The sequence below is a fragment of the Malus sylvestris genome, chromosome 13 (assembly GCF_916048215.2).
Source record: "Malus sylvestris chromosome 13, drMalSylv7.2, whole genome shotgun sequence".
Lineage (NCBI taxonomy): Eukaryota > Viridiplantae > Streptophyta > Magnoliopsida > Rosales > Rosaceae > Malus > Malus sylvestris.
In genome coordinates this window covers 16,582,992-16,596,539 of record NC_062272.1, presented here as the reverse complement: position 1 = coordinate 16,596,539, position 13,548 = coordinate 16,582,992, and the positions used below count along the sequence as shown (strand labels likewise).

Sequence of the window (13,548 nt, the reverse complement as noted above, 5' to 3'; positions counted from 1 at the left end):
GAGATCTGATTCGGTTAGTTCCACTTTGCAGAATTTCAACAAAGAACGGATTCTACAAACTTCAGAGTTGTATTCATTCATAGACTTAAAGTCCTGGAAGTGAAGATGCTGCCAGTCGTGTCTTGCTTCAGGCAAGTATATGTCTTTCTAGTGATCGAAATGGTCAGTCAGAGCAAGCCAAAGGGTGTGTGGGTCCTCCTCAGCGAGATACTCAGTCTGCAGTGCATCATGGATGTGTCTTCGAATGAAGATCATTGCAGTAGCCTTCTGAGCTTCGTCAACAGGTTTGTCGGCGATAGGTGTCTTGATGGTAGCTCTAATACCCTTTACAGTTAGATGGAGCTTCACATCTTGAACCCACTTCAAATAGTTTCTTCCAGAGACTTCTAGAGCAGAGAAATCGAGCTTGTTCAAGTTCTTATGTCCTTAAAACAAAGGGAAAAACGTGATTAGTCATATGGTAAGCCATAGACATATATCGTAGAACATACAAGTTCTATAGACATGTATTGGTTTAATTTATGCATGAAAACTATAAGTTTCATGTGGTATGTTTTGAATGAAAATTAAGGTTTCAAAGACACTAAATTTGAAACTACAGGTTCAATTTAGTTTTATGAACAATTAATTCATAAGGAAAGGTTCTTGCAAGAAACACATAATGCAATATACTAATTTAAATATAGTGGATTTGAGGTTCTTCGGGAACTCAAGTGTGAGAACTTCGTTACTACGAAAGTATGTTACGGTTCAAAGTATAAAAATAAATTATTGAATCGTTAAAGTCCAAAAGTGATCTTCAGGTCAATAATTTTGGATTCATTATCAGATTAATGGACTGCATGTCACTTTTAATTAATTCAATAAATCGAGTCATACGTGGTCGATTGTAGAAGCTAAATAATATTAAATTAATATTATTGAATCGAAAATATAGCCCCAAAAATATTTGGGCTGGGTGCCGTGAGTGGGCAAGGCCCTAAAGGCCTCGGGAGTAGGCTGCAGGCCACGGGTCAGGGGTGTAGGCCCAGCCATAAAGGCTGGCGTGTTGGACTAGGGGGTAGGCACGGAAGCAAAGCCCAGCACGTTTACTGGCCTATTAAGGCACGGGAGCCCAGCCGCAATGGGCTGGCTGCAAGGCTGCACGTGAGGACAAAGCCCAGCCCCGTGGGCTGGCTGACGTGGGCCGTGGGAAAAAAACTCAGCCAACTAGGCTGGTGGGAGCGGCTACAAGCCGGGGCAACAACGAGGCCCATGCAGGCACAAAAGCTTGCGAGAAGTAGTGTGGGCAGGGCTGCATACCCGTGGTGAGAAAACCCAAACCAGGCACACGGCCTAGTTGTCAACAAGGTGTCATGGTGGTGTGCAATTTTAGTAAACTCTAAATATGCTTCTAATTTATTTTATATAATTTGACTCACATATTCCACATAACAATTTAATTGTGCGATGCATGAAACAAATATATATATATCGGAAGGAAAATATAAACATAGAGGGGTTCATGCATCATGAGGAATGTTTTCATGTTTCGTGGACGTTTCAAATATCTTCTTTTATTTTAAGCGTTCCTGATTAGCAGAAAACAAATAAGCCTTTGAATTTGGTGGATGATAGCCTCCTCCTACGATGCATCAATTCCTTAGCTTCTGGCAAGAGCGTGCTGATAACGTGTTGTAGGCCTATTTGATTGAACGATCTAGGGTTTAGAGAGAGAGGGGGCCGGCTATGGTTAGAGAGAAGAGAGAGTGATTTAATTGTGATGTGTGTTTGATTCACCCCATTGTGCCTTTATTTATAGTAGTAGGATAGGTAAAAACCTTTCCTTTTAGAATTATAACATTTAATAGGTAATCTACTCCTAGAAATATAAGATACATTCTTATATCTATTAGGATTTACACAATCACATTCTTATTCTAAATATGACTGCAACATGTTGAATATATTTCTTTAAAGTTAAATATAGTTCAACTTTTTAACAAAGAAAATTTTGAAAACACTCTAATTTAGAGAGAGAAAAAAATATCTAACTTGAATGGAAGAAAGCAAAAAGGTCGTGTTATATAGACTCTGTCACTCATCACTCCTGAAACCCTCGCAAATAAAAGGAATCCTGGTAGAGAGGGAGTCAATGGACTTACACGATTTATGAGCTACGTGTGAGTCCTAGTGTGGGTCCCACAAGGCACTCAAAGATTCTTTCCCTACATCCTTCCTTCCCTGTCTCTGTGTCAGTAGTGCACCACATTATATAATACCCCAGTCCACCATGTGTGTCATTGCCAGAGCTAATTAAGCATTTTAACCACCAATTGCCTCCAATAGCTATCTGGCAAAGCCCCATTTCCTTCACTACCTAGCATGCAAACCATATCTCACCAAACCAATACAATCTAGCCAGCCCATAAACCCTAAACAAAAACCTACTTACGTACCATTCCTACAATTAGCAGCATCAACCAAACCCGATCAGCTAGCTGCTTAGTTAATCTTCACTTAATTAGCTGCCTCTCATTAGCCTCCTCAAGTGTTCTCTTTCCTGAGGTGAAATGGGCAACGCAGACTACGAGTGCCCACGCCATGTCGAAATTCCTCCTTCCAAGTCATTTTTCAAGGCTCTGAAATCATCTCTGAAAGAAACTTTCTTTCCCGATGACCCTTTCAGGCAATTTAAGAACCAACCCACATCTAGAAAACTTGTTCTAGGATTGCAACACTTTGTGCCAATCATCGAATGGGCTCCTCGCTACACTTTTGACTTCTTCAAATCTGATCTCATTTCTGGAATCACCATTGCCAGTCTTGCAGTTCCTCAAGGGATCAGCTATGCAAATTTAGCAAACTTGCCCCCAATTATTGGCCTATGTGAGTACCCAAAAAATTATGTGTAATCAAACATTTTCTTCTTACACCAAACTTACGTTGCCAAATTGTGATTCTGGTCAGTTATGCATTCAAGTAAGAACAAACAAGATCAATGCTCTAGTCTCATAGTAAAAACAAAAGTACTTACTTTACGATGGAATCGTGTTCGGAAAAATCTCATTGCTATTTTTTATTTTTTTGGAAAAATGAATGCAGATTCGAGCTTTGTGCCTCCATTGGTGTATGCCATGCTTGGAAGTTCAAAAGATTTGGCAGTGGGTACTCTGGCGGTTGCATCCCTCCTCATATCTTCCATGTTGGGGAAGGTTGTTAGCCCTACTGAGAACCCTAAGCTCTACTTTCAGTTGGCTCTCACCTCTACCTTCTTTGCTGGAGCTTTCCAGGCTTCTCTTGGCTTCTTAAGGTATGTAATTTAATTTGCTGCCAATTTATATTTGTTACAAAGTATGGATACAAGCAAAATGAAAAAGCAATCAAGAAGCAACCCCTCTGAAACGATGTTTGTATGCACGTATATGTGTATTTGCAGACTTGGGTTTGTCGTGGACTTTCTGTCTCATGCAACAATAGTGGGTTTCATGGGTGGAGCAGCCACTGTTGTATGTCTCCAGCAGCTTAAAGGGGTACTAGGGTTGATTCATTTCACTCATGAGACAGATGTTATATCTGTCATGAAATCTATCTTTTCTCAAGTGCACAAGGTATAAAGTTCTCTTTTTAATCTAATCTATTATTTTCTAGCTAATGCTTTACCACTTCCACAAATGTTGGCAATTTTTTTACATATGCCTTTTTGGACATTATTAGTTAATATCATATAATGAATGTAAATTATGTTGCAGTGGAGGTGGGAAACTGCTGTGCTGGGATGCTGTTTCCTCTTCTTTCTATTGCTCACAAGATACTTTGTAAGTATATACACCACGTACCTTTCTGAGATATATACAATCCATTATTCGAAGCATTATATCTTTGTTTATAATTGATCATTTTCTCTAAACTTGAAGAAGGATTTAAGGAATTATTTCCATGTAAAAACTTTTCATGCATGTTGTTTACTGGCTTGCCAAAACTAATAATTAAGACGTCACCAACGCCAGTTATAGTTACTTCAGTTGTTTCATGAACCAATTAATTAACTCCATCGATCTTAAGTTGAAAAAAGGTTTATTGAACCGTAAGAAAGTTGTCAAACAAGATATATTCTTGTTGTGAAGTGATATATATGTACTCTCTTTTCCCAAATGCTATATATTATCTGACCTCTTCGGACACACAACATCTAGAAGTTAAAAATTCATATACTTAATATTCTTTTGTCAAATTGTTTACACATCAAAAGAGACTTATATTAACATATTTATAATTGGTGGATAGCCCAACTGGATAAGACATCTTTTTCAACACAGTGGGATTCAAGTTCAAATCATTTTCCTTCTCTTAATCTTGATAATCTTTCATTATAGTAAATATAATATTAACATATTGTGAACGACAAATTCTAAAAAAATGGATACTTAATTACCGGTACAGATTCACAGTTTAATAAACATAATCATAAGTTTCTTAAAAGGATATAACAGTTCGTATACCTGAGATGCGAATAGATTTTGAGGTCCTAAACTTTGGATTTAGCACCTTTAGCATGAGATGGTCTCACAACCTAAACAACCTAAATATCTTCACCACTTTAGCATAGGTTTAAGTGTCTCAATATCTTCACTTTTATCTTCTTTCTTGTCTGTTAAAAGGATAACCCACCGCTGTTTCAATCCAGTTTTCTCACAATGTCCATTAATTCAACTTCTAAATCACTTCAAACACTATATGTACGATTAAAAAATGCTAAATTTTTGCAAACTAAGAAAATATTTTGAATACCTCAATGCCGGGGTTAATTTGGTGGAGAAATCGCGACTTTTCAGAAATTTTTCCTACGCCGTTCCTATTCACTTTGCTTCGATATTAAATTTTGGTTTTTTATTTTTTCTTACTAGGTGTAAAGATAAATTTATTTATTGAATTGGGTTTGTGAAAATAATTTAGGTAGTAAATTTGAGTTTAAAGAAATATTGATAGTTTAATTAAAATTAATATAGGTGTAGAGAGTACATTGGACGTAAAGGTTATAAGGGTTCAAATAAATTTTTCATAAAAAAATTACTAGTCACCATGTTTCAGTTTAAATTAGTAAAATAGAATATCTTAGAATAGTATAAATTTCTCTCCATGCATGCCCATGACTAGTTAATTCTTACCTTACGTTGAGATTAAAATGGCTATCTTTTTTGTACCCAAAAGAAAATTGCTATTTTTATCAGTTCTTATTTTAATGATGATGCTTATGACAATTAGAGCAAGAGAAAACCGGCCTTCTTTTGGATAAACGCAATGATGCCACTGTGCTCTGTGATCTTGGGAAGCCTTCTGGTTTTTCTAACCCATGCTGAAAAACATGGCGTTCTAGTAGTAAGCATCTCACTCTCTCTCCAGCATATATACAATATATATCACATAATAATTACTTTTTATTTAATTATTTTTGTATGATATGTTAATTAACTTAGATAGACCCTTTGTTTTTGCAGATTGGACACCTTAAAAAAGGGTTGAACCCGCCATCCGTGTCTGACTTGGCTTTCGGGTCGCCATATCTTTCAACAGCCATTAAAACTGGGATCGTCACTGGTGTCATCGGCCTTGCTGTAGGTCCCTGCGTTCCTCAGTATTTGGTTAGCACACAATGTATATAATGAAGGCTTTAGGCTAACATTGCTAGATTACTGATGGTGGATGTGCAGGAAGGAGTAGCTGTCGGAAGAAGTTTTGCTGCGTTTAAAAACTACCATATTGACGGTAACAAAGAAATGATCGCTTTCGGGATGATGAACATTGCAGGCTCTTGCACTTCGTGCTACTTGACCGGCGGTACATACCCTTTTCATGGCCACAGCTAGCGTTCAATATATATGTAACGAGAAATGCGCTTTTTTTTGTATGAATGTCGGTTCATATTCATAGTTTGACAATATAAGCATATGTCTGGCAACACAAATCTAGCAAGAGGGCATTGCTTTATACATAACAGTCTTTAATCAAACACATGTATAAGTTAGCTAGTAGTTTTTGCCAGATTCACCAATCATATGCGTCTCTTATGGCTGCAATTACTTGCAGGACCGTTTTCGCGAACTGCAGTGAACTTCAATGCAGGATGCAAAACTGCAGTCTCTAACATTGTAATGGCGACTGCAGTGATGTTTACACTCTTGTTTTTGACGCCATTGTTCCATTACACTCCACTTGTGGTGCTCTCCGCCATTATAATGGCAGCCATGCTTGGCCTCATCGATTACGAAGCCGTCATCCATCTCTGGAAAGTAGACAAGGTGGACTGCATTGTGTGCCTGGGTGCATACTTTGGCGTTGTCTTTGGCAGTGTTGAAATTGGCCTAGTCATTGCAGTAAGTAGGAGAGTATAGGAAGGGTTTTCTTTCTTGCGTCACAAGAAAGTTTTGCTTTTTACACATTTCTGGATGCATATGTAACGTTTATATGTATTTGCAGGTTGCAGTTTCACTGCTAAGGGTTCTGCTATTCGTGGCGAGGCCAAGGACTTTCGCTTTAGGCAACATTCCAAACTCGTCGATTTATAGAAGCATTGATCAGTACCCGGTTGCGAACAATATTCCAGGAGTTCTTATTCTTCAAATTGATGCACCAATCTACTTTGCTAATGCAAACTATTTAAGGGAAAGGTACATAAAATACTTAAAGTTAGATATCGATATATGAAAACGACGTAGCCAGCGTGGTAGAGTTTTAATCTATGCTCAAAATCTGGTTCACAGAATCTCAAGATGGATATACGAGGAGGAAGACAAGATAAAATCTTGTGGACAAACAAGCTTACACTATGTTATACTAGACATTGGGAGTAAGTGATCAATCTGCAACAGTCACAAATTAACATGTACGATCTCTGGCTTTAAGCTTTATCACAAGTCTAATGCTAAAATTAAAATCAAATTACAGCGGTTGGAAGCATCGATACAAGCGGGATCACCATGCTTGAAGAGGTCCAGAAAAATGTTGATAGAAAGGGTCTCAAGGTATGAGATTATGGTAGACTAGTTCTGTTTGATATGATTCACATTTTTGTTTGATCATGTGCTGATGTTTTATTCTTTCTTCTGATCTATCAGCTTGTAATAGCAAACCCCCGAAGCGAGGTGATCAAGAAGCTCGACAAGTCCAAGTTCATCGAGAAAATCGGTCAGGAATGGATCTATCTTACAGTGGCAGAGGCTGTATCGGCATGTAACTTCACGCTACACACCTGCAAACCGAATCCAGGAGAAATAGACGGAAACAGACACGATGACAGTGTCTAATCTACGATGATCAATCAAATGAATGAAAGTTTTACGCTATGTGTGGCAGTGGCTTTAACAAAAGAGAATCTCTATGTATGTATATCTAACATGATTGATCCCCAAGATGGAGGGAGGAGGGTTTCCTAGCAGATGGGGACATAGCTAGGGTGCTATATAAGTATTAAGCTTATGCATTATTATTGCTACCATACACAAAATTAAGAGAGTATGAAGAATGCAGATGATGCTCAAGGCCAGGCTTCTATTTTAGTCAAGCCTGAAGGCCTTGTGTGCAGATCGTTTAACGGTGTAATATTCCATTATCAATGAAGCATAATATTCAGCATCTGAGGTAGTTTAACACTAACACCAACTTGACAGAGACACTTTACGACACTCCGGTTGTAAATCTTACGCCAGATAACACAGTAAATTGTAAGCTTCTCAACAAAGACAGCAGTTCGTCAAGTTCAAGCCATACAATCTGGAGGGGAAACTAAAAATAACTATGAATAATCTGCTATTTGATGAATTGGCTAGCTATTAACAAATGCACCATATGAAGAAGACTTCGCTGTTATTCATCCAAGCAAATGAAAGTGTCACTGTCAAGCAACCTCAAGGTAATGCATAAAGAAGCGTCGTGACTAGTACTCATGAATTATGCATCCATCAAGATATTTGAACAATGGTGTAACTCACATCAGAATAATATAAAAGGACCATACATAGAGCATTCATACGGGGGCAGGGGCAGCAAAGATGCACAAAAACCTATTCAACAGTTACATTGCTATTTGGACAATTACAAACAAACTTAGTTCTGTAGGACCTAATTTCAAGTTTTCGGTTTCACCACATAAGCAGCAGATACCCAACTTAATTCAAGGGCCAAACTACTCCTTACACTGGAAAAACAGGCTAACAACTTCACAGTAAGGTCTCTCAGTAAAACGCAATCGCTCAAAACAAAAAGGCTTGAAAATTTTAGAAAGAGACAAAACCTTGAGTAAATGCATGTTATAATTATGGAAAGCACCTTCCTGCAAATAACCAGGGCCAAAGGAAACCTTGCAAACTGAGTAAAGGCAAAAGACTGTCACCAGTGCTGTCGGTTCTTTAGAATACACAATCTCTCGCTATAATGGGCCTGAGACTTTGCTCCAACAAAACTTAAGAATCGGACTGTTTGAATAGGCGTGGAATCAATTCATGGGCACTGATGTCTAAATCCTCCGGATCCCTGAAATAAACAGAGACATTAGATTACCTAGCTCCAAAACTCTGCTGTTGATGTGATCAATATTCTAACAGATAGGTTTTGTACAATAGGTTAGTTGGACGTTATTATAGTAAATATTGAGTAACCACATTGATGCAGCTTCCCTGAAATTTTCCTACAAGCATCCTATAACTTACGTAGATTAAAATAAAAACAAAAACCCACTTCCCACTATTAATTTCACATCCATATGTTCAAGTTTTCCATTTCTTCATTCTCTTAAAAGCAAAAGGGACAATACTTCAATGGGTTTGCACATTGAAGAAAGAAACTAACATTAGAACTCCAAGGTGGTAATAAAAGATAACCTAAAGCTTCAACTTAAAGGTGGTACAAAATGCAACCACCAAATAACCTAAGTTCTGATGAAGCAGGTGACTGGTGATGGAACTTCAGACTTTGCAATACATTCTAGGTAATTTAAATAATAAAATTAAAAGTCATCCATACTTGAGTTCGTATTTAGTTACAAATTGGCACTTCCTCAGGAACACTGTGCGTGCGTGTGTGAGAGAGAGAGAGAGAGAGAGAGATAGAGAGAGACCTGCACAATGTCTGGCCCAGTTCAATGGAACTAGAAATAAACCACAGCTTCCGCAGGAAAGGGGTCTCAAATTGCACAAAGAAGCCATCATGTTGCCCGTGTTTCCATTTCCTTGAACCTTGACCTTTCCAAACCTGCAAAAAGTATTTGATCATTGAAACCTCTTTGTTAACAACAAAAACCTTTTATTGAATCAGTCAATAATTCCCCCTAAATTTAGATCACCTGCGAATAAAAGTTGGATTTAGCAAATTGGAACCAGAGAAAGCAAGAGACATCTGAAACAGACCAACTAACTACTTTCTTTTTTCTGAGACATACCAATAAATGCTTAACCTTCCCAAAAACACTATGCAATCATCATGCACGAGTCTTTTAAGCACTTGAAGTCTTGAACCCATGTCAGAGGTCAAACCTCCAAAAAGTAATTAAAACACTTCTAGTCTTGCACACACACAAGTACACCACACGCAAAGATACAGAGACTTAGGCACATGTAACACGCAAATGTGACATGACTTATGTTAACTGCTCATTAAAGTCCTTTTTTTATTTGAGAAGAAAATGCTATTAATTCCTTAATTAAAACTAACTCAAGAAGGTAACGATCGAAAATGCATGACAGATACTCCATGGCACATTGCAAAAGCATCTGTGAGAACCTTTTTCTTGGGCCTTGCAAGCACCCAAACTCAAATTGAAACATCAATACATTGCGTGTTAAGAATTGCCCACGTGCTTATGTCTAAAGAAAGTTATAAGTATGTATACATTTTTCTCAATCCGTAATTCCAACAGAAACAGCAGCCAAACAAGTGAATCTCAAAGGCCAAGACCCAAGCATAAAAGTAAATCATGAAAAATATCGTGGGCAAAATAAATGATAAAGCTTAACCACCAATTCTGATATACATCATCATAGTTCAACAAACCTTAATCACACATTTAGCAGCTAGACTCTGACTATATCATTAATTGAAAAGCCTTATCAGCATATTCGGATAAACCTTAGTCAACATAGTCAGGAGACATCCAAGATATATAATATATGTCCTTATGGAACTCATTAGTCATGTGATCAATATGATAAAATAATGTGAGATATTTCTGATGGGGGAATCTCGTGGTCGAGGTCACACGATGAACCTTAATAATTGTCTTCCCTACAGAATAAGATTAAGATTTATAGTTGTAAATACAAATGAAGTGAAATGTACCTGTGGATAAGACATGATACTTTTGGGAGTCACCAAGCAAGCTGCTCTGGAGAAAGAATCCTCAGCATACTGCCTAAGAAATGAAAAACAACTGCCATGTGTATGGGGCGATTCAAAAGCCTGGAATAACAGGCAAGCATTGATTAGTTAAACAAAAAATTCACCTTTTGTACGGATAACAGTAGCAGAGAATGCTGGCTCACGGCTCGGAAAGGATATACTTAATGCAATAAATTGTTTTATTGGAACAGCAAAAAAGGGTTCATAGGACCAAAAATGCTGAAAAAAAACTTTTCAACCAATCACAAAAGGGATATTTGAAAAGAAAAAAATGAAAACTCTAAACTTAATACCTTATCAATATTCACAGCTGGAGCATATTTCTCGGTGTCTGTTTCTTCCTTATCTAGGAGAAAGTAAACTCTAGCCTCCACTTTAGAAGTTTCATGCCATGATTTTACAGCTGACTCCATTGTCTCGACAAGGAAAGAAAACATTTCTTCCCAACATTCTTCAGATCCACGCTTCCCAGACTGCAAAGAGAAAGTGTAACTTAATTTTAGGACTGATTAAAACAATCCAAGGGTAGGTGATCTTAAGTCTTTTTATAAGCTTCTGGAACTCAACGTGTTAACCTTCAGGGCGATAAGAAAGCTTCTACCTATAATATATGAAAGTAGGCAAGTTGCACCATTCACACGAAGAAAGATAAAGCAGATTGAAACAAGAATAACGTATATAAATGACTGGGCAATTATAATTCTCACTCATGCACAAAGATAATAGAAGGTATCAAAATGAGAATAATAATGAACAACAGTGTTTTCTGAAAGTCACGAATCCTTGATAAATACACTCACCATTTCAGATTTCAGTTTATCCAAATGCCTCGCCATATCAACATTGGATCTCATTTTCTCCACCACTTCTGCACGTTTTTTATCTCTCGCCAACTGAGAAATCCTTTTTATCTTTCTTGATACTTCTGTGCTTTGCGAGTTATATTCCAAAGCTGTTTGGAAAGCAACCAAAGCCTACAACATACGTTGAACAGAAGGATATCAGCAGCAGAAAACCAATATCATGTGGTCTAGTCCAGAAGGCCATAAAAATGGGAAGATTGAAAGAACTTCTAGACATACATCATCATATTGTTCCATGGCCTCTAATATGCAACCTTTCCTGAAATATCCCTGAAGATGCGTAAAAAAGATTCTTTTAAAGGAATAAATAACAAAAATCAAGACTTTTGGTTTTCTAAAAGTACAAGCTTATTGAAGCAAAATAGAATTTAAGGAAAAATAAAATAAAACAACAGTACCTTCTCCCACTGGGGGTTCAATTTAATTGTTGTCTCCGCATCAGCAAGGGCTTTGCTAAGCTTAACCAATTGAAGAAATGCTGCAGCACGGTTGCTGGCCAACAATGGAACATTAAGAAGATGCATCAGTACACCATGCAATGATTGTTAAACGAGAACATTCAGCCAAGACCGTGTATCCTTGAAAATTTTAATTTTTCATTACTACTATGCTACTTCATATGGAAAACTTCAATGTTTTCATTAACATCCTTTAAACACCTTTAAACAGCAGAAACAATCCTAGTTATAAACAAAATAATGAAGATATACATAAAGAAAGTTGACCAATTATCATTCAATAATTATGAAACAGCAGGCACCCAACCTCTTCAGAAACCATTCCTAGCTTATCTAAGCTCTCTCTAACATCTTTCACAGATCAGCCCTTTGTTTTAATAAATTGTATAAACACTATGCATGTGGTAGCACTTGAAGCAGGAACAATACATAGTAGACCCTAAGACCAACTATAGCATTGGACATAACAGAGCAGGTTTGCTTTTCATATTTACTTGGAAATAAAAAGGGCATAGTCACAAATGTGGTATCAAAGTATTTTGCCGCAACAAGGTTTTGTTTTCACAATTATATCCCCTTTTTATTCCTAATGGCCTTGCCTTCTTCTATAAATTCCAAATTTCATAAGATCTCAAAATACTTTTCCACACAAATAAGTGAAATGTTAACCGAAACATGAGCTTCTTTAACAAAACAATCCAGAATTTTTTAACGGCGCCCCAGATAGGTTACATGAGGTTCATCTCATCTTAAATCACTCAAAAAAATTCATCTACCATAATGGTTATGCAGATATTTTTCGGTAACAAAATTCTATACATCTTGTTTACGAAAGTGCCAGAATTCCTTTGCATCTGAATACTATAACTTCTGTTAATCAAAATAACGAACAACAAGCTAGTATATCAACCCCGAACTTCATGTAACTTTGGAGTTCATACAAATTACAAAATGTTGGGGGAGTTCAAAGGGGCAAACATAAACAATAGAAATTCATCTGATTTTGTACATAAACAAAGCACACAACTTCAAATTCCTGGAATTGTTAAAATCATTCCATTACGAAAAATATTCAACAAAAACCCATGTGAAGAAGTCAAGTAACTACATAACCAACCAATCAAAATTGCATTTTGATTATTACATATCAAATTGAAAACTATAAAATCCCAACAAAAAAATTATTTTAAAAAATGGAAATTTGAGGTGGTTAATGTACCTATAGAGAGTGGGGTTATTGGGGTCTTGCTTGATGGCCTGAGTGTAGAGTGCAGCGGCTTTGAGGTAGTTCCCCGCTTTGAACTGCTCATTTCCTTTAGCTTTCAGAGACTCAGCTCCTCCACCTCCTGCCGATGCGCCCACCCTACCTGATCCTCCCCCCTCTGCTTCCGCCATTCTTATATGCTTCTACTGACTGTCACCGCTAAGTGCTCACTAGGGTTTATGATTCACTGCAAGCAAATCTCCTAGCTCCTGTCTCCTGCCCCCGCTTTCTTTTGACACGACCCCAGAACGGCGATTCCGAGCGATGGTTTCACTTCCACCTGGACTTCAAAAGTGAAAATGGTCGGGCACTTGGGTTTAAACCCATTTATGTCTAATTGGGTCCAATGGAGTTTGGAGTTAAAAGGGCACGGCCTAAATATATTATACTTTCGGAGTGGTTGTCTGACCCAAAAGAAAAAAAACTCTTATATCCATACATAAAATTATCATGAAGGACCTAGTGATTTTTTTCCCTTGGAAATGAGACTATGCCATCAACAGAAATTGCTAAATTAAATTAGGTAGGGTCCTGTCCATAATATTGTATGTGCACTACACTAAGTATAGTATATACACTTTTCTTTTTTTTTTTG

At 37.3% G+C, this 13,548-nt stretch overlaps 2 protein-coding genes across 2 annotated transcripts; one reads left to right on the top strand and one right to left on the bottom strand.

Moving 5' to 3' along the window:
- Positions 1-2,271: 2,271 nt before the first annotated feature.
- Positions 2,272-7,611, top strand: LOC126597020 (sulfate transporter 3.1-like). The gene is made up of 12 exons (XM_050263769.1): positions 2,272-2,868; positions 3,085-3,292; positions 3,419-3,590; positions 3,732-3,797; positions 5,245-5,358; positions 5,478-5,594; positions 5,691-5,817; positions 6,067-6,353; positions 6,457-6,647; positions 6,741-6,826; positions 6,925-7,001; positions 7,095-7,611. Exons 1-12 carry the CDS (start codon positions 2,553-2,555, stop codon positions 7,281-7,283), a joined length of 1,950 nt encoding a protein of 649 aa, XP_050119726.1. The 5' UTR covers positions 2,272-2,552; the 3' UTR covers positions 7,284-7,611.
- Positions 7,612-7,943: 332 nt separating this feature from the next.
- On the bottom strand, positions 7,944-13,261 carry LOC126597021 (uncharacterized). The gene is made up of 8 exons (XM_050263770.1): positions 12,909-13,261; positions 11,630-11,723; positions 11,451-11,501; positions 11,169-11,342; positions 10,662-10,841; positions 10,309-10,428; positions 9,092-9,225; positions 7,944-8,508 (listed from the first exon to the last, which is right to left on the bottom strand). The coding sequence occupies exons 1-8, from the start codon at positions 13,082-13,084 to the stop codon at positions 8,439-8,441; spliced, it is 999 nt and encodes a 332-aa protein (XP_050119727.1). The 5' UTR covers positions 13,085-13,261; the 3' UTR covers positions 7,944-8,438.
- Positions 13,262-13,548: the final 287 nt, after the last annotated feature.

What these genes read in the sequence shown, in the direction of transcription:
- LOC126597020 (XM_050263769.1), top strand. Translation starts at nt 2,553, where the DNA reads ATGGGCAACGCAGACTACGAGTGCCCACGCCATGTCGAAATTCCTCCT. An exon ending in AAATTGGCCTAGTCATTGCA is followed by an intron (nt 6,354 to 6,456) that starts GTAAGTAGGAGA and finishes ATGTATTTGCAG; the next exon opens with GTTGCAGTTTCACTGCTAAG. An exon ending in GCAAACTATTTAAGGGAAAG is followed by an intron (nt 6,648 to 6,740) that starts GTACATAAAATA and finishes TCTGGTTCACAG; the next exon opens with AATCTCAAGATGGATATACG.
- LOC126597021 (XM_050263770.1), bottom strand. Translation starts at nt 13,084, where the DNA reads ATGGCGGAAGCAGAGGGGGGAGGATCAGGTAGGGTGGGCGCATCGGCA. An exon ending in CAGCTGTGAATATTGATAAG is followed by an intron (nt 10,429 to 10,661) that starts GTATTAAGTTTA and finishes CTGTTATTCCAG; the next exon opens with GCTTTTGAATCGCCCCATAC. An exon ending in GTATCATGTCTTATCCACAG is followed by an intron (nt 9,226 to 10,308) that starts GTACATTTCACT and finishes TACTTTTTGCAG; the next exon opens with GTTTGGAAAGGTCAAGGTTC.